Source organism: Mytilus edulis, chromosome 13 (genome assembly GCF_963676685.1).
Source record: "Mytilus edulis chromosome 13, xbMytEdul2.2, whole genome shotgun sequence".
Classification (NCBI taxonomy): domain Eukaryota; kingdom Metazoa; phylum Mollusca; class Bivalvia; order Mytilida; family Mytilidae; genus Mytilus; species Mytilus edulis.
Window position 1 is genome coordinate 36,492,057 of NC_092356.1, and position 21,965 is coordinate 36,514,021.

Sequence of the window (21,965 nt, forward strand, 5' to 3'; positions counted from 1 at the left end):
TTGAATCAGGGATTATCAAACATAAAACAAATCATGTATATATGAAAAAGCAGCATGAACGTGTTATTCAGCTTTAATTTAAGAAATTAATAATATGATATGGAATATGTGAAAATATGGGCTACTTCACAAACAGTCATTTAAATTGAGGGCAGAAGTCTATCATTTTATTTCCATATGTCCTTTTCTTTTAGAATTGTTATTTCTTAACGTAATTATGTTGTTTTGTTTTTGTGTTTTTTTTAAGTTTTCTCTCATAAACTAATTATGTCTATATGACAACAAACATATAATTGAAGTATATAGAATTGAATCTTTTGTGCTGTCAATAGAGAGAGAATGATTAACTGGTTTTTGGCTTTTCAATCATCGGGCCTAAAACTTTCTAATATAAGATGATTTTGTTTTGTTATAGGACTCATTTTTTCAGACAATAAAATCTACTCAATTATAGCAGAAAAAAATAATAGAAAGGCAAAAAATGCGAAGCGAGAAAATTATTAAAAAATAAACCGAAAAAGTATACCAATGTTCTATATACTATGTGTAAGCTAATCAAGGTTTGTAACCCCTCGTGTCGTTACTTTTGGGTACTATGCGCTTTTAAACCTTTCAAAAAGCTTTAAAGTTCACAAGAGAAATCATTAACTTATTACATCACAATAGATAAGATATTAAGATATAGTGTTAAATACAATAACAATAAGCGATGTTTGTAGTAATCAATCGGTGCAGGTGTATTTTTGAAAATAAAACAATCATTTCGCTATAAAACCAGGCTGAATCCACCATTTTCTATATTTAAAAATGCATGTACCAAGTCAGGAATATGACAGATGTTGTCCATTCGTTTGATGTGTTTTATCATTTGAATTTGCCATTTGATTAGGGTCTTTCCGTTTTGAATTTTGCTCGAAGTTCAGTATTTTTGTGATTTTACTTTTCACTTTCTGTATTGTTCAAGGTCACTGGCACTGTTTACTGACAATTTAATGTCGAGGTCACTATTCAATAGTGATATGCAACTACTTACTACACACCATAGAGATAAGGAATTGTCTGAACAATTTTTGTCGTTGTTTAGACTATCAAAAATGAGAGTAACGAAAATCTTTTTAGTTTTGGCGGTCTCAGTTTGTCGAATGACTGTTTTTTGTTTTAACATAAACGATGGATTGTCAAAATCACCTCTAGATATGTCCGAGATTGTGGCGAAAATATTGGAGGACAACCAATTCTTTAAATCACAGTTTAAAATTATGTCAGACGAAATGGAGCAATATAAATCAAGGATTAACATACTAGAAAATGAACTTGCATTTACTAACCGTGATCTTGAATTAACGAAGCAGAATGCAAAAGATACCAATAATCGAGTAAAAGTGTTAGAACGCGAACTTCTGTTAACAAAGGAAATGTCTAAAACAAGTGCTGAAATCCCAACGTTTGATAAAGACGATTTAATGAGTCCTTCCCATTCTAAAAGAATACGTACCAACGTGAAAAATAGAAGTGATGACGGATACGAAAAAGATGCGATGTACCAAGAATTCAATATGCCTGACAATAGTGAAATTTCAAAGGAGGTTAAGCGGATATTGCGTAAGTCCTTGTAATTAATTTCGTGTTATGGAATATTACTTTTGTATATATTGTTAAGACAAATTTTAAGGGATGTTCAGTATATGCATAGTGATATATTGATGGGTCACATTATACCTATTATATAGTCTCGAAATTATAGACCTTATATCTTTTCATAAAGGAAAAACTCATCCAAAAAATGTGTTTCACTATTTAGCATATAAGATAACATTAAACATTAATTTAGAAATTAACATTTAAAAAAAAAGATTATTTTAGAATGCCAAACAGTTTTAATTGAACCTTTACGGACTTATTTTATGTATTCAAATGTATCAGGACTTCCGAATACAATATGTGGATATAAAATTACACTTAATTGAAGACTTCAGTTCTGCCAAACACACCATACCCGAAGAGAACATTTGCCACACATCATTAAGACATATTTTAATAATTTTATTTCAGTTGATCGCGGCTTACCGCCTGTTGTTGCATTTTCTTCCACAATGGACAGCCACAAAGAAAACTTAGGAATTGGACAAACTGTTTTGTTTGAGCACGTTATAACTAATATTGGAGGTGGATTTGACCAAAACACCGGTACTTTTAAAGCGCCAACTGCTGGTGTTTATCATTTTGACGTCATCATAATGAGCCATTATGGAGAGGACATGGAAACCGAAATAGTTAAAAATGGACAAACTCTTGTCAGACTGTACTCCGGTAATGGTGATACTTATGGTGTTGGCATGCAGGCAATAGTAGTCCAGATGAATGCAGGAGATGATGTTTGGGTAAGAGTTTATAACAATCCAGGCATTAATAATGGGAATGTTCGTGTGTATGGAAGTCTCTGGTCATCATTCTCTGGATTCTTACTTCAATAAATAAACTATAGTGTGTTAATGTACGTGTTTGGATTGAGTTAAGCCTTCCAATTGATATTTTATCGTGTGTTTTTCTATGTTGTGATGTTATGCTATTGTTTCAGAAAAAGGGAGAAGGTTTGGTACCATTAAAACGTTTAATCCGGCTGAAAATGTTTGCACCTGTCCTAAGTCAGGAATCTGATGTACAGTAGTTGTCGTTTGTTTATGTAATTTATACGTGTTTCTCGTTTCACGTTTTTTATATAGATTAGACCGTTGGTTTCCCCGTTTGAATGGTTTTACACTAGTAATTGTGGGGCCCTTTATAGCTTGTTGTTCGGTGTGAGCCAAGGCTCCGTGTTAAAGGCCGTACATTGACCTATAATGGTTTACTTTTATAAATTGTTATTTGGATGGAGAGTTGTCTCATTGGCACTCACACCACATCTTCCTACATCTATATAATGCACAGCTTCAGTTCTTAAAGTCAACATATTGTTGCCCGATGTACCCCATCTTTTACAATTTACTTATTATGTCTGTTTATTTTGTTTACACATGGTTGTCAATATCATGGAATTCTACGCGACTGTCGTGAGAGTGAGAGGTCAGGATAGCTATAAAACCAGGTTTAATCTACTACTGTCGATATATGGACATTACAGTACTAAGTCAAAATAGGAGTTGATATCCATTCGTTTGATGTGTTGAAGCTTTTGATATTGCCATTTGGTAAAGGACTTTCATTTTAATTTTTTTTTTTGGAGTTCTGTATTTTTGCTCATTTACTGTTTATTTGTTAACTTGCATCTCGATTACTAGTACCGTAGTCTTTGAAGTATATAATAAGTGCATAATTTGTTGGTGAAACAACATGCATTAAAACAGTGTTATGACTATCTTTTTTTCCAATGTGTGTGCTTCGTATACATTTAGATGAGTGTGGGTTATATGTTTCTTTTTTTGTGTGTGTCTTGGAACAGTAAAAGTACTACTACCGATAAGATCCACCGAAGAACAATGATGTAAACAACGACTGTACTAATTCATTGAAGATCATTCAATAAAAAGTAAACCTTTAGAGTATTAGAAGCTATAAGGCGTTTAAATTACAATTTCAAAATTAATTGAAAACCAATTGTTCAGAGAACAATTGAAGGTCTTTCCACCAGTAAATATCTATTTTGATATTGAAATATTAAAAATCAGTCTATAATGTCAGTTCCTATGGCTTTATGATGTATAGATATGAATTTTAAGCAAAGGTCATAATCTAGAACATCACATTTACCAATGACCTTGACCTCAATTTCACGGTCACAAACGAAGGATCTCAAATCAAAAGACCCTAGGTCTCTAATATGTATGGTTAATAAGTTATATCACTTTACGCATAATTTTGAATATGATAGGGGCTAACACTCCCATTTAATGTCTACGCACCTTTTCAACCAAAATTATTAAGTTACGACATGTCGCAACTAACAATTTAGTAAAAATTAAAAACCAATCGTTCAGAGAACAAATGAAGGTCTTTCCACTAGTAAATATCTATTTTGATATAAAAATATTAAAAATCAGTCTAAATGTCAGTTCCTATGGCGTTATGATGTATAGATATGAATTTTAAGCAAAGGTCATAATCTATAACGTCAAATTTACCTATGACCTCGACCTCAATTTCAAGATCACAAACTAAGGATCTCAAATCAAAAGACCCTTGGTCTCTCATATGTATGGTTAATAAGTTATATCACTTTACGCATAATTTTAGATATGATAGGGGCTAAAACTCCTATTTTTTGTCTACGCACCCTTTCAACCAAAATTATTATGTTACGACATGTCTCAACTAACAATTTAGTAAAAATAATTTGTCGATATCTTATAAGGTTAATGAAAATGAGTGCTAATAAGGCAAAATCAAAATTTAGAATATTACCTTGACCTTTGACCTTGACCTAATTTTCATTTTTTATGGGACCAAGGATCTCAAATCAAAAGACCCTAGGTCTCTATCACTTATGGTTTTCCAGTTTCAAAAAACAAAAAAAACAGTGTTCCGGGAGATAACTCTTATATGCGAAAGTATTCAGTTAAGCAGAGTTGGTTTTAAAAGCGTATAAACTGTTCGATATCATATTCCAAATATCTAAGCGACATCTTGCGAAACAAAAAAACAGCAAAGGTAAAAAATTAGGCAGAAGAAAAAAAAATAATAATCAGAAGAAAACCAATAGGTCTTTCAACGGAAAAGTGGAAAGACCTAATAATTTGTCGATATCTTATAAGGTTAATGAAAATGGGTGAAAATAAGCCAAAATCAAAATTTAGAATATCACCTTGACCTTTGACCTTGACCTAATTTTTATTTTTGGACCAAGGATCTCAATTTAAAAGACCCTAGGTCTCTATCACTTATGGTTTTCCAGTTTAAAATACATTTCAAAATTTCAAATACAAAAGGGGAAATAACTCTCATATGGAATCTCGAAACGGCTTCGGTCAAAATAGAACAGAACATCCTGAGGATATAACGAGCAATTTGGAATAATAAATTTGTCGGCTTCTTATACGGTTGCGAAGCCTTAGAGATAACAAGAAAAACAGTGTTTGGGGAGATAAGTCTTATATGGGAAAGTATTTGGTTAAGCAGAGTTGGTTTCAAAAGCATATAAACTGTTCGATATCACATTCCAAATTTCTAAGCAACATCTTGCGAAACAAAAAAAAAATAAAAAAAATTAGGCGGAAGAAAAAAAAATAATAATCAGAAGAAATCCAATAGGTCTTTCCACGGAAAGGTGGAAAGACCTTAAAAGACACTGCATGATCTTCACATTTTGATGTCCCAAACTATGCATGTCAAATACCAGTAATAATATTCCAAAGTTCTTTTTGAGGGTATAAGAATAAATATTTCTTCGAAGCAAGGTATTTTGAAAATTGACTAGTGTTGTTCATGTTGTTACAAAACTACAAAAACCAGTCTAGCTGAACGTTATGAGCTCAGTTATAAATAATTGAAAGAAGGAGTGATTCTACATTATTGACTGTTTTATATAAAGACATGATGCTTTGCGTGCACCTACTGTTAAGGTAGCACAATACAAAGATTTTTCATCCCCAATCAGACATCTTTAAACTGATGTAATTCATTTCATCCTTCTTTAAATTTTATAAATGAGGTACCAAAAGAAAGAAGAAGGATTAATCTTTCAAATTGGGATAATTTCATTATGACATAATTATTACATAATTAATTGTTATGTAATTAGTTGCCATTCTGTGATGTCCATACTTGAATGAATTTAGCTTTTTTGTTCTTCATAGCATTTTAAAAAAAATTATAGATTCTTGCACAACACAGTTTGACCTCCAAAACTGTGTCTCAGATTTTTCCGATTGTATTTCATTCTCTCATAAATCTTTAATGAAGTTTGCAACATCAATTCATTAGAGACCACTAAATTCAATTGGGTATAAAACTTGTTCTATTGATGTTTGTGGAAATCTGAGACACAGTTTTGGAGGTCAAGCTGTGTTGTACAAAAATTTATAAAATATTTTGGGATGCTATGAAGAAAAAAGACGTTAAATTCATTCAAGTGTGGACATCACAATATAGCGACTAATTACATAATAATTAATTATGTAATAATTATGCCATAATGAAATTATCACAATTTGAAAGATTAATCTTTCTTCTTTCTTTTGGTACCTCATTTATAAAATATAAAGAAGGATGAAATGTATAACATCAGTTTAAAGTTGTCTGATTGGGAGTGAAAAAATCTTTGTATTGTGCTACCTTAAGTGCGGGTTATTTTCCCAATATTTTGGCCTTAAAACTTTTAAGATGTGCTTTGTTGTTGTTTCATAGCCTGTTCTCGGACAGTAGAATAGTACAGTCATAGCAACCAACAAAAAAATAGAAAAGGTGAATGTATGATGCAATGCGAGAAAGTAACGATAAATGTTCGATTTACAACTATATTTATATTAGCTTAACAATATGGTGTGCACTCTCGTGACGTTTCTTATGAACATGTTGTATTTAAGTCGTTTAAAAACAGTATCTGGATTTAATGTTGAACTTTTTGTTTTAATTTGATAATACGGAACTGAAAAATCTATTACTTTTTGTTTCACAAAAGGTTTGTAGATATAACAACAAGAAGCGATATTTAATCGTATAATTGGTACATGAGTTATTATGAAAATAAAGCTATTATTGCGTCGTCTGTTTTGTTTTAAGGTCGACGGCATTAAAGTTGTAACAATTTATAGTCGAGGTAACTATTTCAGGAGGATAGGCAAAACTAACATTCATACAGTGTCATAACTATTTATATTTTCCATTTGTGATTTCTTATAGGGATTTACATATACATTTAGTTAACCTACGAACACTCATTAATGCGGTTGAAAACTTTAGGATACACAATTGCAAGGCTAACTTTATTGCAAGGTTCACTTTTTATGGTAATGGGTGTCAATGAGATCTATCAAATATATCAAATATGTGACGTTCATTTTCACTGAACTAGTACACATATTGTGTAGGTACCAGCTAAAGAACTAGTACACATTTTGTGAAGGTACCAGCTAAAGCCCTCCTAAGGTTTAGGAATGTTCTCGCTGTGTTAAAGACCCTATAGGTTGTTCTCAGCTGGTTTCTGTTCTGTGGTCGGGCTTTTATCTCTTTGACACATTCTCCATTTCCATTTTTTATATCGAATTCATCAGATGAGAAGTCGAGCATACTAGCATATTGTCTCACAAAAAGTATTTAGATATTATAACAATAAGCGATTATTATTTACAATTTTGTGATGAATAATTTAAAACAGCAAACATCATTTAAATTACGTTTAGTTCAGGTGGCCGGCACAATATACTTACAAATCAATGTCGAGGTGACTATATCATACTGATCAGCACACACTTACTACAAGTAAAGGATTATTGTTCATATATAGCTCTATTTGTCATTGTTTCAACTTTAAACTATTCAAAAATGTTGCTATCTACCTCCTTGGTGTTGTTTGTCGTCTCATCTAGTCGGTTGGCTGTTTGGTGTTTCAATATCAACGCTGAATTATCCAATTCTCCTTTTGATATACCCGAGGCTGTTTCGAAAATATTGGAGGACAATCAATTCTTTAAATCGCAGTTAAAAGTTATGTCAGACGAAATGGAGCAATATAAATCAAGGATTACCACTCTAGAAAATGAACTGTCATTTACTAATCGTGAACTCATATTAACGAAGCAGAATGCAAAAGATACCAATAAACGAGTACAAGTGTTAGAACGCGAACTTCTGTTAACTAAGGAATTGTTTAAGTTTGATAAAGACGATTCAATGAACCATGCGCATTCTGGTAGAATACAAACCACTGAGCAAGATAGAAGTGATAACGATTACGAAAAAGAATCAATGTACCCAGAATTCAAATTGCCTGACAATAGTGATACTTCAAAGGATAGCAAGCGGCTTTTGGGTAAGTTCTTGTATTGAATTTCGTGTAATACTTGTTGTACCTTATGTTTTAAAAGGTGAAACATTTTACGTATACTCAAGAATATTTAGTTTGGTCATGGTTTACACTACACCAAGGCGTCGTTAGAATATTTATTATCTTTTTGCATAAAATGTAAAAAAAAATTATCATTTTCATTATTTTATCAAAACCTGTCCGCCAGACTCCTTTATTATAACTTTTCACGTTATAAACGATGTTATTGGTTTTAAACAAATAAAATAATATGTGTAATCAAACGTATGACGTTTTTGTTAATCAAATATCGTTGAAATGATTTAAATTATGTATATTTTCTACAGAATTATGTTTTTTTTCAGTTGGAGATAACTTTCCTCCGGTTGTTGCATTTTCTTCTACTATGGACAGCCACAAAGAAAACTTAGGTGCCGGGCAAACGGTTTTGTTTGAACGCGTAATAACTAATGTTGGAGGTGGCCTTGACCCAAACACCAGTATTTTTAAAGCTCCAATTACTGGTTTTTATCATTTTGACGCCATAGTAATGAGTCACCATGGAGAGGACATGGAAACCGAAATAGTTAAGAATGGAAATGGGCTCGTCAGACTTTATTCCGGCAATGGTGACACTTGGGGTGTTGGCATGCAGGCTATAGTAGTCCAGATGAATGCAGGAGATGATGTTTGGGTTAGAGTTTATAACAATCCAGGCATTAATAATGGGAATGTTCGTGTGTATGGATTTCTTTGGTCCTCTTTCTCTGGATTCTTACTCCAATAAATGAGCCATCAAAAGTATAACTGAATTTTGTAGTGTTTGAAGTATATAAAGCTGTGTGGATAATTTGTTGCGTAAAACTCTTGCATTCATACAGTGTTATAACTATTTATATTTTCCATTTGAGATTTCATATAGTGTTTAAGATATACATTTAGATAACTGAGGAGATCTTTTGTCATAGAACACTGAAGTGTCTTCACCAAATTTGTACAACAGTTTCACTAACTTTAAAAAAGAAGATGTGATATGATTGCCAATGAGACAACTGTCATGTCAACAAGAGACCAAAATAACGCAATAGGTTACCGCACGACCTTCAACAATGAGCAAAGCCCATACCACATAGTCAGCTATAAAAGGCCCCGATATGACAATGTACAACAATTCTCGTTCCTAATTTTATAGAACAAATTTGTACAACAGTTTCACTAACTTTAAAAAAGAAGATGTGGTATGATTGCCAATGAGATGACTGTCCACAAGAGATCAAAAATACACAATAGGTTACCACACGACCTTCAACAATGAGCAAAGCCTATACTGCATAGTCAGCTATAAAAGGTCCCGATATGACAATGTAAAACAATTCAAACACGAAAACTAACGGCCTTATTTAAATAAAAAAATGAATTTATATGAAAATAATTTTATCCAATTCTGATTAATTCGGTTGAAAACTGTGGGATACAATACTACAAAATTTACTTTTTATGGCAAAGAGTGTCAATGAAACCTATCAAATACCAAATGATTTAAACAACAATTGGACTAGGTCACCATCAATCTTTCAACAATAAGTTAACCAAAAGAGTTCTAAAAGACAAATACAATTTTTACAGAGAAGCATTCAAATGTTCCATTCACCACTTTTCAGCTAAACAAGCTTTTGTTCCGTCTCGTGTAGTCGCCAATGAGCAACATGCGCTTTTAAACCATCCGACTTTAAGTATAAATATTAAGAGTTATAACGTTTTGCGGTTAAGTGTGATGTTCATTTTCTCTGAACTAGTTCACATTTTGTGTAGTGGCCAGATTAAGCTCGCCTGAGTTTCGGGGATTTCTTGCTGTGTTGAAGACCTTAATTGATTGTCTTTTGCTGTACTATATCCTTTGGTTTGGCTGTTGTCTCTTTGAAAAATTCTTCATTTTCATCGATAAACCTTATTATCAATTTCCAAAGGCGAAATCACTAGCATATTGTCCCACAAAAGGTATGCTAATAACAATACGTGATTTTTAATTATAATTTTGTGATGAATAATGTTAAACAGTAAACAGTATGTTGCATTTACTAATTGTGATCTCATATTAACGAAGCAAAAAGCAAAAGATACCAAAAATCGAGTCCAAGTGTTAGAACGCGAACTTCTGTTTACAAAGGAAATTTCTAAAACAAGTGCTGAAATCCCAACGTTTGATAAAGACGATTCAGTGAGTCATTCCCTTTCTGGTAGAATACATATAAATATGAAAAATGGAAGTGACAATGGAAACGAAGAAGATTCGGTTTACCCAGAATTCAAATGGTCTAACAATACTGATAGATCGAAGGATGTTAAAAGAATATTAGGTAAGTCCATGTAATAAATTTCGTATTATAATATATTATTTTGGTATAAATTGAAGAAAAAAAATTGAAAGGGATATAAATTCAGAATGTGCATAAAGATAGATTGTTTGGTCAATTTATACTAATACAAATACTAGACGTTATACTTTCATGAATACCTCATCAGAAAAATGTGTTGAACTATTCAGCATATATGATAACAGAAAAAAAAACAATAGTTTAGCAAATAACATTTAAAAAATCGAATTATTTTAGAATACCAAGTTTTTTTATTTGAAACATTAAGGTCTTATTTTGTGCAACCACATTTATCAGGATTTGTGAACAAAAAATGAGAATGATATGAAATTATACTTAGTTTAAAACTTCAATTCTGTAAAACACACCATACTCGATGCAAAATTTCCAATAAATCAATAAAAAAAAAATATTTCTATGATTTTATTTCAGTTAATGGCATTTTACCGCCGGTTGTTGCATTTTCTTCTACAATGGACAGTCACAAAGAAAACTTACGGACTGGACAAACTGTTTTGTTTGAGCACGTTATGACAAATGTTGGAGGTGGACATAACCCTTCAACAAGTTCCCAGAGCACAAATTGCTGGTGTTTCTCATTTTGACGTCATCATTATGAGTCATTCTGGAGAAGACATGCAAGCAGAAACAGTATAAAATTGGAAATGGGCTCGTCAGAATTGTATACTGGAAAAGGAGACACTTCGAGTGTTGGTATGCAGGCGTTAATAGTCCAGATGAATGCAGGATATGATGTTTGGGTCAGAGTTTATAACACTCCCATCAATATTAGAAATGTTCGTGTTTTCGGATTTCTTTTTTCTCTGTTATCAGGATTCTTACTCCAATAAATAACCTATTATGCAAGCTTTGATTTCTGAATGTCTAATTATTGTTACCCCATTTTTGATAATTTTATTTATTATGTCTGTTTGTTTTGCTCACACATTGTTGTTAAAATAATAGAATTATATGCGACTGTCATAAAAAGTGAGAGGTTTAGCTAGCTATAAAATCGGGTTTAAACCAGCACTTTCTACAAAAGAAAATGCCTGTGTCTAGTCAAAAATATGACAGTTGTTTTCCGTTCGCTTGATGTGATTTTTCAGCTTTTGATATTGTCATTTGATTTTGGAATGCGGTATTTTGCTATTTTACTTTTTATTTGTAAACTTGATTACAGTTTCAAGCAACTATATGTACACAATTTATTTGTTTTACAGTTTGTATTTAGCAGATACATTTTTTACTCAGGTGAATCAATCAATCAGTGATTCTCTTATAAGAAATTTAAAGGTCCGAGTGAATAAACTATACAGAGAACAGTAGCTTTTGTATTTGTTCAATGGGACAAAAGAAGTGCCAAAGTTTAAATGGACCGGTCGCTCTCAAGTGAATCCGTGGAAAAGTATCATTGGGTTCGCAATAATATTCTTGTAATTGTAATAAAATACATCAAATGACATGGTGACAAACCTGATCTTGAACAGTATCAAAATGTATCGAAATTTACCCGTCACGTCACTTTTGTGGCGTTGATTCAGTCGTGTGAAAGACAGTTCGTGGTTCAGTTGTGCTGATTGTGTATGCTGTCCTATTTTGTTTTACGTGTTCGTTTTTATTCTGTGGTTAGCCTGTCGAAATGTACTATTGTATTGTTTATTTGTGTATTTCTCTGTCCTGTATCTATTTGTACTTTATCCAAGTTATCTAATGGTGTCATTTCAGTGTTATATTTAACATTGCCATAAAAGTGCGAGGTTTTGCCAGCTACAAAACTAAGTTCAACCCACCATATTTTCTTATAAAATGTCCTGTACCAAGTCATAAAAATGTCAGTTGTTATCTAAAAGTTCGTTTCTATGTGTGTTGCATTGTCGTTTGTTTTTGTTAACTTCAGTTTGTCTGTTGTTTTGTTGTTTTCCTCTTATATAGTTGATATGTTTCCCTGGGTTTTAGTTTGTAAACCGGATTTGTTTTCTTTCAATCGATTTGTGACTTTTCAACAGCGGTATACTACTGTTGCCTTTATTTACAGTAGTATTTGAAGTATATGATCCTGTGTGCATAATGTTTTGGTGAAAAAACAGTTGCAAAGACTATCTTTATTTGCAATTTGTGATTTCTTATAGGGTTCTACTTATACATTTACATGACTTGGGATATTTGTTTTTTATGGGGGTTATTAGAACACAAAAAAAACTTTTCAGAATTGGAATAGAACACATTTTTACAACATATTTCACTAACATCCAATTAATTTTATCAGATTCGCGATTTAAAACTTTTTAAAAGAACATTGATAAGTTAACTTTTTATGGTAATTGACGATGAGATCCACCAAACACCGAAGGGCAATAATTTGAACAACTAGGTAACCATGAATCATTCAACAATGAGTAAACCTATTAATTACTAGAGGCTTTATATGCCTTGTTGGATGACGATTCCACCGATAAAACCCACTGCTTGATCTAAACATTTTGATGAACCAAACTACGCATATCAAATGAAATTATTAATGATTCAAATTGCATTTTGGTGAAAATATGAAACTAAAGTTCATCTTAAAGATCATATAGAACATTTAGAAAATCGAGTACTGTTGTTACTAATTTACTACATCAAGTCCAACCGAACATTATGAGTTGAATTATAAAAAATTGGAAGTAGTGATTCTATATTATTTGCTGTTCCAATTCAAGACATGTTGCGTTTCATGCAACTTCTGATTAGTATTTGTTATTTTAAACATTCTGGCCTTAACATTTAAAAAGATATTTTTTATGGCCGTTATAAGACAATAAAACGAGTACAATGATAGCAGCAAAACAATAATGGGAAAGAAAAATGTATGATGTGTTGCGAGAAAATAAAGATGACTTTTTATTTTACCACTATATTTAGCTGAACAAGAGTGTGTACCCTCTCGTGCCATTAATAATACGCTTCATGTACTTTTAAGTCGTTCAAAAACAGTAAACAGATTACAAGTTTTTCAGATTTTTTTAAATTGATTATTTGGAACAGAGAACTCTATTACTTATTATCTCATAATAGGTATGCAATCTAACAACTAGACGCGATATTTAATCTTTTAATTGATACATAAGTTATTTTTTAAATAAGACTATGATTGCACTGACTATTTTGTTTAAGGTCGCCGGCACTGAGTACTTACAATTTATAATCGATGTCACACTTTCAAACGGATAGGCAGATCTTTACTACACACCTTAGATATAAGGAATTGTCTGAAAATAGCAGATTATTTTTCATTGTTTAGACTTTAAACTATAACAAAAATATAAGATGCTGTATCCATAATTGTTGGGGAGAAAAATTGCATTAATACAGTGTCATAACTATTTACATTTTTCATTTGTTATTTGTTATACTGTTTAACAAATACATTTAGATACCTAGGGATATCTTTTGTCTTAGAGAACTAAAATCTCTGTTTCGATTTTGATAGTACAAATGTGAACAACAGGTTTAACTAACTTATAATTTTATTTAACACTGATTCGTGTGGTTGAAAAACTGTGGGATACAATATTGAATGACAATGAGATCTATCAAATACAAAAATAAAATAATGATTTTAAGGGGGTAGACCTTGGTTCAGGGAGATAACTCTTTAAATCAGTTAAGCGTTTGTACAAGTCAAGTTCATCAGTGTATTTTAAGCATTTACCTGAAACAGATGGAAAATAATCTATGTAACCTAGAAGCTTAGAATATATTCTTAAAAAATGGTTGACACAAACGTACTGATGATTTTAAGAGTTATTTCCCTTAACATAGGTCTACCTCCTTAACTATTGGACTAGGTCACCATAAATCATTCACCAACCTTATATAGAGTGCATTTCGTTCTAACCAAAATTTTGTAAACGTTGTTTGGCGTTTGATGTTGTTTTCTAAACGCTACAAAAGTAGAAACAAATACATCGTTTAATCAGTGTTTACTGACCCTGTTTGAACTTCAATAATGCATGCACATTTTGTTGGTAAACAGACTTTTTTACAAACGTAGAAACAAATACATCGTTTAATCAGATTGAAGTTAGAAACAAATGTAGCGTTTGTTTTAACAAACGATGAATGACAAGCTGTAGACGCATTTTTAGTTAGTGGATAGTTTGTCAAAGTTTATGTTACCTTCGCGAACGTATGTTATAAACAAATGATCAAAACATGTGCGCGCTTAGCCGCTTGTATCGTTTGTGTTAGACATTAATGCACTCATAGTTTTGGAGTTCAGTGAGACGTCCATTTTCACTGAAGCAGTAAACATGTGTGTAGTGGCGGCCAGCTTAACCCCGCCTAAAGTTGTGGGATTTTCTCGATGTGTTGAAGACCCAAATTGGTTGACTTTGGCTGTTTTCTGCTCTCTGGTTGAGCTGTTGTCTCTTTGACACATTCTCCATTTCTATTTTTTTTTTTAATAATTTCATAAGATGAGAAAGCGAAATCACTAGCATACTGTCTAACAAAAAGTATTTAGAAATGATGTCAACAACCGACTTTTATTTACAATTTTGTGATGTATAATGTTAAACAACAAACATCATTTCAGTTGTGTTTAGTTCAGGTTGCGGCACAATATAGTAACAATTCAATGTCATACAGATAAGCACATACTGATTACAAACTTTTTCCAAGAATCCAATTTGCCTGACAATAGTGATACTTCCAAAGATATCAAGCGACTTTTGGGTATGTTCTGGTATTAAAAAAACTTGAAACCCGAACAAAAAAAGTGTGTACACAACATCATAGCTATTATGAGCATTTTTCTTGCAAAGCACGTTGATCTTTCAATAAAAGATAGAGACGGAAAAAGAGTTCTGGACTATATTGATGTTTTGAAAATCAGTGAGTTAAAACATCTGGTTAAAAATACCAAACGTCCTGAGGATTTACTGAGATCTCACGAATAAACACTCGACAATCGTAACTGATGGATTGTATTATCTTAACACCAGCGTCACTTTTTATATTGAAAAATAAAGGCAACAGTAGTATACCTATGTTCAAAACTCATAAATCGATAGAAAAAAAAATCCGGGTCACAAACCAAAACCGAGGGAAAGCTACTCAATCAGTATTGAGACTTCCATAAGTGAGGAAATATTTTTCTAAAAAAAAAAAGACTTGATGTGATTGTTAAACTTTTGCATTGATTTCCCCGGATCTTCACATAAGTAGGTTGTATGGTATTTATCGACCTCTTTCAGGATTTTTTTATAGAGGCTCTTGAATAGATAGGAGGATCAATTGTCAGATTAAGACACAACATGATAGTAACTTATGTATGTTACTATGTCTATGGAGGTGACACATTAGATTTGTGCATTAAATACCATAAATGTACAAATATGGTACTGTCACTTTTTCTTATGTTATTTGTTTCAGATAAACATTAACATTAAAATCATATTTTGAGATTTTTTAATCTTGATTACAGTTTATTTGTAAAATTGTGCTATTACACTCAAAATTATTAGGTCTTTCCACACTTTTCTGTGGAAAGACCTATTGTATTTGTTCTGATTATTTTTATTTTTATTTTTTTCCGCAAAATTTGGTTCTTGCGATAATTTTTAGTTTCGCAATATGTCAGTGTATGTCCTTTTTAATTTCACCCTGCTAAGCCGAACAACTTCCCTTGCAAGAGTTATCTAGCTATTCACTGTTTATCATATGAGTGCATTTTCTTAGCAACAAAAAGAGATATCGACAATTTTTTTTTTCTTAATTGATCATTTCATCCTCAGGAATTTTTGGCTAATTTGATTGGAAGTGATTCGCTGAAATTGTTTAGGAGTTATCTGCCTTTATAAAAAAATATTCAATGACGTAGAAATTACTCCAAAATTCGTAAATATTGCTGAATTCCTACAATCAAATTTGTAAAAATGCATTAAAATACAATTATGTGCTCCTGTAAAGACGTGTACGTAAGATGCATGCATGATCCGTCATCAATGACCTGTAAATCATAAAACCAATAGTGATCGTATTTTTCCGATCAATACACGTATATATTTGAACGTCACGTGACTTCAAAAACCCCTCGGCGCGGACCTAAATTAGAATAAAACATTCCATATCCAAATAAAGAAAGTGAAACTTCCAAGACAAAATATACTTAGTTTTTTCCTACAAGTTTAAACAAAATATACACACAGCACGTTAAAGAAACCATGAAGTACGAGTTCCAATAGAGAATAGAGTAAATTTAAAATAAAAGAAGACGTAAAGACTTTTATTCATTAGGATATCCTTAGGCTGTCCATTTTGATAGTGCAGGATGAATAAGTACGCCGTTACGTCTTTGGTCAGAATATCGACTATAAGTCCTAGGCGTCGCAAAAAGAGGGAGAGTGTCATGCAGACTTTCAATCAATCAATCAATCAATCAATCAACCAACTAACTGAAAAATCAATCAACCAACCAATCAACCAACCAACTAATCAATAAATATGTTTAATACGTGGTCCAAGATCGCATTTGTTTCTTTTTCGCTTGTTCAAAAAGACCATATCCCTTGGGTTTAATAAGTATATCAACCAACTAACCAACCAACCAACCAACCAACCAATCAATCAATCAATGGATCAATCAAATATATCAATTATTCATGTCTCAGAAGGAAAAGACCGTCTAACAATTGTTTTGAAACAATTGATTTATATTTTTTATTATTTTGCTGTTGGTTTAATGCATTTACATGGTTTGTATATTCGAACCAGGGAGTCCCAAATGTAAAACAAGTCAAGTATTTATGAAAAAACATCATGAACTTGTTAGACAGCTTTAGTTTAAGAATTTAAAGATATGACATGAAACACGTTAAAAATACTGGATACTTTATAAAACAGTCATTTCAACTGCAGGTAGAAGTTTAATATTTTAATTCATGTGTCCATTTCTTTTAGAATTGTTATTAGGTCTTTCCACTTTTCCTCGGAAAGACCTATTGGTTTTCTTCTGATTATTAGGTCTTTCCACTTTTCCGTGGAAAGACCTATTGGTTTTCTTCTGATTATTATTAGGTCTTTCCACTTTTCTGTGGAAAGACCTATTGGTTTTCTTCTTCTTCTTCTGATTATTATTATTTTTTTTCTTCCTCCAACTTTTTTTCCTTCGCAGTTTTTTTGTTTCCTAATGTCGCTTAGACATATGGTATATGATATTGAACAGTTATTATGCTTTTGTAACTGACACCGCGTAACGAAAATCTTTTCAATGTAAGAGTTATCTCCCCGAACACTGTTTTTCTTGTTATCACTTAAAATTGCAACCGTATAAGAAACCGACAAATTATTTTACCAAATTGCTCGTTATATCCTCAGGATGATTTGATTAATTTTGACCGAAGCTATCCGGAGACTTCATGTGAGAGTTATTTCCCCTTTGTATATTTGATATAAGTGATATGCTTTTTTAACTGAAAAACCATAAGTGTTAGAGGCCTAGGGTCTTACGATTTGAGGTCCTTGGTCCAAAACAATGAAAATGAGGTCAAAGTCAAAGGTCAAGGTCATGATTAAAATTTTGATTTTGGCTTGTTATCTCTTATTTTCAGAAATCATATGAGATATCGACAAAATAATTTCACATAATTGTTAGTTACGACATGTCGTAACACATTAATCTTAGTAAAAAGGGTATGTAGACATTTGGCGCGAGTTTTCCTCCTTTTTATATCTAATATCATACATATGGCAATATAACTCATTAACAATATAAAGTGGAGAACTAAAGTTTTTTTATTTGAGGTCCTTGGTTTATGACCTTGAAATTGAGCTCAAGGTCATATGCTTATTTAACGCTCTAGATTTTGACCTTTGCTTTTACCTCATATGTACACATGATAAAGCCATGGAAAGTTTTGCATTAGGTTGTAAGCAATGTGACCTTTAAAAAGACAACCGGAAGTGACATTTTGTCAACCGGAAGTAGCTATTTTTTGTATTAAATCAATGTAAAAAAAAACGAAAGTAAAAGATTATCTTCCTTTTTTATATATTTTTCTATATAGAAACCATATATTTTTGGAATCAGCGTAGACTAAGCTGTCATTTGATGCTGAAACTGACATTTAAAATCAAATTTTAATATTTGCATTTTTAAATAAATTCTTCCTGGTGGAAAGACCTTCAATTGTTCTCTGAACAATTGGTTTTTAATTTTTTAATTTTTTTTTTAATGTTTAGTTTTCTGTCATAAACTAATAATGTCTATATGACAACAAAGATATAATTGAATTATATTGTTATGAATCTTTTGAAATTTCAATAGAGAGAGAATGAATTACTTTAATTATATTTAAAAAATAAACTCTAAAAATATATATTAAATATTTTATTTATAAATTTAAATTGTGACCAGTATCTCTAAATCTGAACAATTTTGATTTTATAAAAATAATTTGAGAAATGCCTTCTCCATGAGAAAAATAGGACATTATACATTGGATGGAGAGGTGTCTCATTGGCTCTCTACATTTATATATAATTTGTCTAAACATCAGCCTAACAATGTTGGATCTGTAAATTAATTTTTGCTCGATAACTCAGTTGATCAGTAATTCCATCTGTATGTCTTATATATCATGTACTGTGTTACGACCCTAGATTAAAACTGACAAGGAAAGGTAAATCCAGGCCATCGTAAGCTCTACTTTCATAGGGCCTGGGTAGTCGAGTGGTCTAGCGCGTCGGTCGGACACAATGGAAGGCAATTTGGTGCAGCGAAATCTAGTAGTATGAGTTCGAATTCTAGCGAGGGAAAAACAAAAAAATTGCGAAAGCAAATTTACAGATCTAACATTGTTAGACTGATGTTTAGACGAATTGTATATACAGATGTATTGCCATCCTTGTATCAACTTCACTGCTGGTGATCCGATGGATAAAATCTGTTGTAGAATCGTCACTGGTTCAGACGCACTTATGTAATGTTGCTTTCCACGCAGTTTATGAATGGTTTTTCACTTTCCAACCTTCTGGCCTGAAACCTATTAAAGATGATTTTTTCTATAGAACTCATATCAGACAATAAAATTGACGCAATCATAGCAACAAATCTAATAGAAATAAAATAATAAACCGAAAAAATATACCAATGATCTATACACTATTTGTAAGCTAAACAAGATTTGTGCCTTCTCGTGTCTTTACTTTTGGATATCATGCGCTTTAAAACCTTTCAAAAAGTTTAAAATTAAGAAATTCACAAGAGAAATTATTAACTTATTGCATCACAATATAAGATATTAAGATATAGTGTTGTATATAATTTTTAGTAATCAATCGGTGCAAGCGTATTTTTGACAATAAAACAATCATTTCGCTGTAAAACCAGGTTCAATCCATTATTTTCTACATTTGAAAATGCCTATACAAAACCAGGAATATGACAGTTGTTGTCCATTCATTTGATTTTGCCATTTGATTAGGGACTTTCCGTTTTGAATTTTGCTCGGAGTTTTTGTGATTTTACTTTTCACTTTCTGTATTGTTCAAGGTCACCGGCACTGTTTACTGACAATATAATGTTGAGGTCACTATTCAATGGTGATATGCAAATACTTACTGCACACCATAGAGATAAGTAATTGTCTGAACATCAATATCTTTGTCATTGTTTAGACTATAAACTATCAACAATGAGGCTAACGACAATCTGTTTAGTTTTGGCTGTCTCATTTTGTCGGATGACCGTTTTTTGTTTTAACACTAACGCTGGATTACCAAAATCACCTCTAGATATGTCCGAGACTGTGGCGAAAATACTGGAGGACAATCAGTTCCTTAAATCGCAGTTTAAAATTATGTCAAACGAAATGGAGCAATATAAATCAAGGATTAACATACTAGAAAATGAACTTGCATTTACTTACCGTGATCTTGAATTAACGAAGCAGAATTCAAAAGATACCAATAATCGAGTAAAAGTGTTAGAACGCAAACTTCTTTTAACAAAGGAAATTTTTGACAAAAGTGTTGAAATTCCAAATTTTGATAAATACGATTCAGTGAGTCCTTCCCATTCAAATAGAATACACATCAATGCGAAAAATGGAAGTAATAATGAAAACGAAAAAGATTCGGTGTACAAAGAATTCAATATGCCTGAAATTTCAAAGGATGTTAAGCGGATATTGGGTAAGTCCTTGTAATAAATTTCGTGTTATAATATATTACATTTGTTAACATTGTTAGGAATATGCATATGCATAATCATATATTGATGGGTCACATTATACCTATTATATAGTCTCGAAATTATAGACTTTATATATTTTCATTCAGGGAGAACTCATCCCAAATTAATAAAAGTATTCAGCATATACGATAACATAACAAAAAAGGATTAATTTCATCAATAACATTTAAAAAAAGAAAGAATTATTTTACAATACCAAACAGTTTTAATTGAACCTTTCAGGATTTTTAAGGATTTTATGTATTTAAATTTATCAGGATTTCCGAATACAATATGTAGATATATAATTACGCTAAATTGAAGACTTCGGTTCTGCCAAACACCCCATACCCGTAGAGAACATTTGCCATAAATCATTAAGAAATATTTTATTAATTTTATTTCAGTTGATCGCGGCTTACCGCCTGTTGTTGCATTTTCTTCTACAATGGACAGCCACAAAGAAAACTTAGGGATTGGACAAACTGTTTTGTTTGAGCACGTTATAACTAATATTGGAGGTGGATTTGACCAAAACACCGGTACTTTTAAGGCGCCAATTACTGGTGTTTATCATTTTGACGTCATCGTAATGAGTCATTCTGGAGAGGACATGGAAACCGAAATAGTTAAAAATGGACAAACTCTTGTCAGACTGTATTCCGGAAACGGGGATACTTGGGGTGTTGGCATGCAGGCGGTAGTGGTTCAGATGAATGTAGGAGATGATGTCTGGGTTAGAGTTTATGACTATCCACTAATTAATAGCGGAAATGTACGTGTTTTTGGACGTCTTTGGTCTTCATTCTCCGGATTCTTACTTCAATAAATGTACCATCAAAAGTATAAGTGGATAATCGTAGTATTGGAAGTATATTACGCTGCTTTGATAATTTGTTCGGGAAAACACTTGCATTCATACAGTGCCATAACTATTCATATTTTCAATTTGTGATTTCTTAAAGTATTTTCGATATACGTTTAGATAATTGATGATATATTTTGTCATAGAACACTGAAGTGTCTGTTTATAATTTGAAAGAACAATTTTGTACAAAAGTTTCACTACAGATACAGTTAAGTTGGCCTCATATCTTGACTTACATCTAGAAATTGACACTGAGGGTCGGTTGAAAACAAAACTTTACGACAAAAGAGATGATTTCAGCTTTCCAATTGTAAACTTTCCATTTCTAAGTAGCAACATTCCAGCAGCACCTGCATACGGGGTATATATCTCCCAATTGATACGATATTCCCGTGCTTGCATTTCCTATCATGATTTTCTTGATAGAGGGTTGCTGCTCACAAGGAAGCTATTAAACCAAGAGTTCCAAATGGTGAAGTTGAAATCATCCCTTCGTAAATTTTACGGACGCCATCACGAGTTGGTTGACCGTTATAGAATAAC

At 32.0% G+C, this 21,965-nt stretch overlaps 3 protein-coding genes across 3 annotated transcripts; all 3 read left to right on the forward strand.

Annotated features, from left to right (window-relative positions):
- The first annotated feature begins 1,047 nt into the window (after positions 1-1,047).
- Positions 1,048-2,474, forward strand: LOC139500281 (uncharacterized). The gene is made up of 2 exons (XM_071289022.1): positions 1,048-1,602; positions 2,053-2,474. Exons 1-2 carry the CDS (start codon positions 1,095-1,097, stop codon positions 2,472-2,474), a joined length of 930 nt encoding a protein of 309 aa, XP_071145123.1. The 5' UTR covers positions 1,048-1,094.
- Positions 2,475-7,430: 4,956 nt separating this feature from the next.
- Positions 7,431-8,757, forward strand: LOC139502066 (cerebellin-1-like). Its single transcript, XM_071291392.1, has 2 exons — positions 7,431-7,963; positions 8,323-8,757. The coding sequence occupies exons 1-2, from the start codon at positions 7,654-7,656 to the stop codon at positions 8,742-8,744; spliced, it is 732 nt and encodes a 243-aa protein (XP_071147493.1). The 5' UTR covers positions 7,431-7,653; the 3' UTR covers positions 8,745-8,757.
- An 11,148-nt stretch (positions 8,758-19,905) lies between these two features.
- LOC139502063 (uncharacterized) lies at positions 19,906-21,530 on the forward strand. Its single transcript, XM_071291389.1, has 2 exons — positions 19,906-20,514; positions 20,962-21,530. Exons 1-2 carry the CDS (start codon positions 20,016-20,018, stop codon positions 21,381-21,383), a joined length of 921 nt encoding a protein of 306 aa, XP_071147490.1. The 5' UTR covers positions 19,906-20,015; the 3' UTR covers positions 21,384-21,530.
- The last annotated feature ends 435 nt before the right edge of the window (positions 21,531-21,965 follow it).

Excerpts from the sequence above, each read along its gene's own strand:
- LOC139502066 (XM_071291392.1), top strand. The coding sequence starts at position 7,654 with ATGGAGCAATATAAATCAAGGATTACCACTCTAGAAAATGAACTGTCA. Across the intron at positions 7,964-8,322 it reads GGATAGCAAGCGGCTTTTGG|TTGGAGATAACTTTCCTCCG; the intron begins GTAAGTTCTTGT and ends GTTTTTTTTCAG.
- LOC139500281 (XM_071289022.1), top strand. The coding sequence starts at position 1,095 with ATGAGAGTAACGAAAATCTTTTTAGTTTTGGCGGTCTCAGTTTGTCGA. Across the intron at positions 1,603-2,052 it reads GGAGGTTAAGCGGATATTGC|TTGATCGCGGCTTACCGCCT; the intron begins GTAAGTCCTTGT and ends ATTTTATTTCAG.
- LOC139502063 (XM_071291389.1), top strand. The coding sequence starts at position 20,016 with ATGAGGCTAACGACAATCTGTTTAGTTTTGGCTGTCTCATTTTGTCGG. Across the intron at positions 20,515-20,961 it reads GGATGTTAAGCGGATATTGG|TTGATCGCGGCTTACCGCCT; the intron begins GTAAGTCCTTGT and ends ATTTTATTTCAG.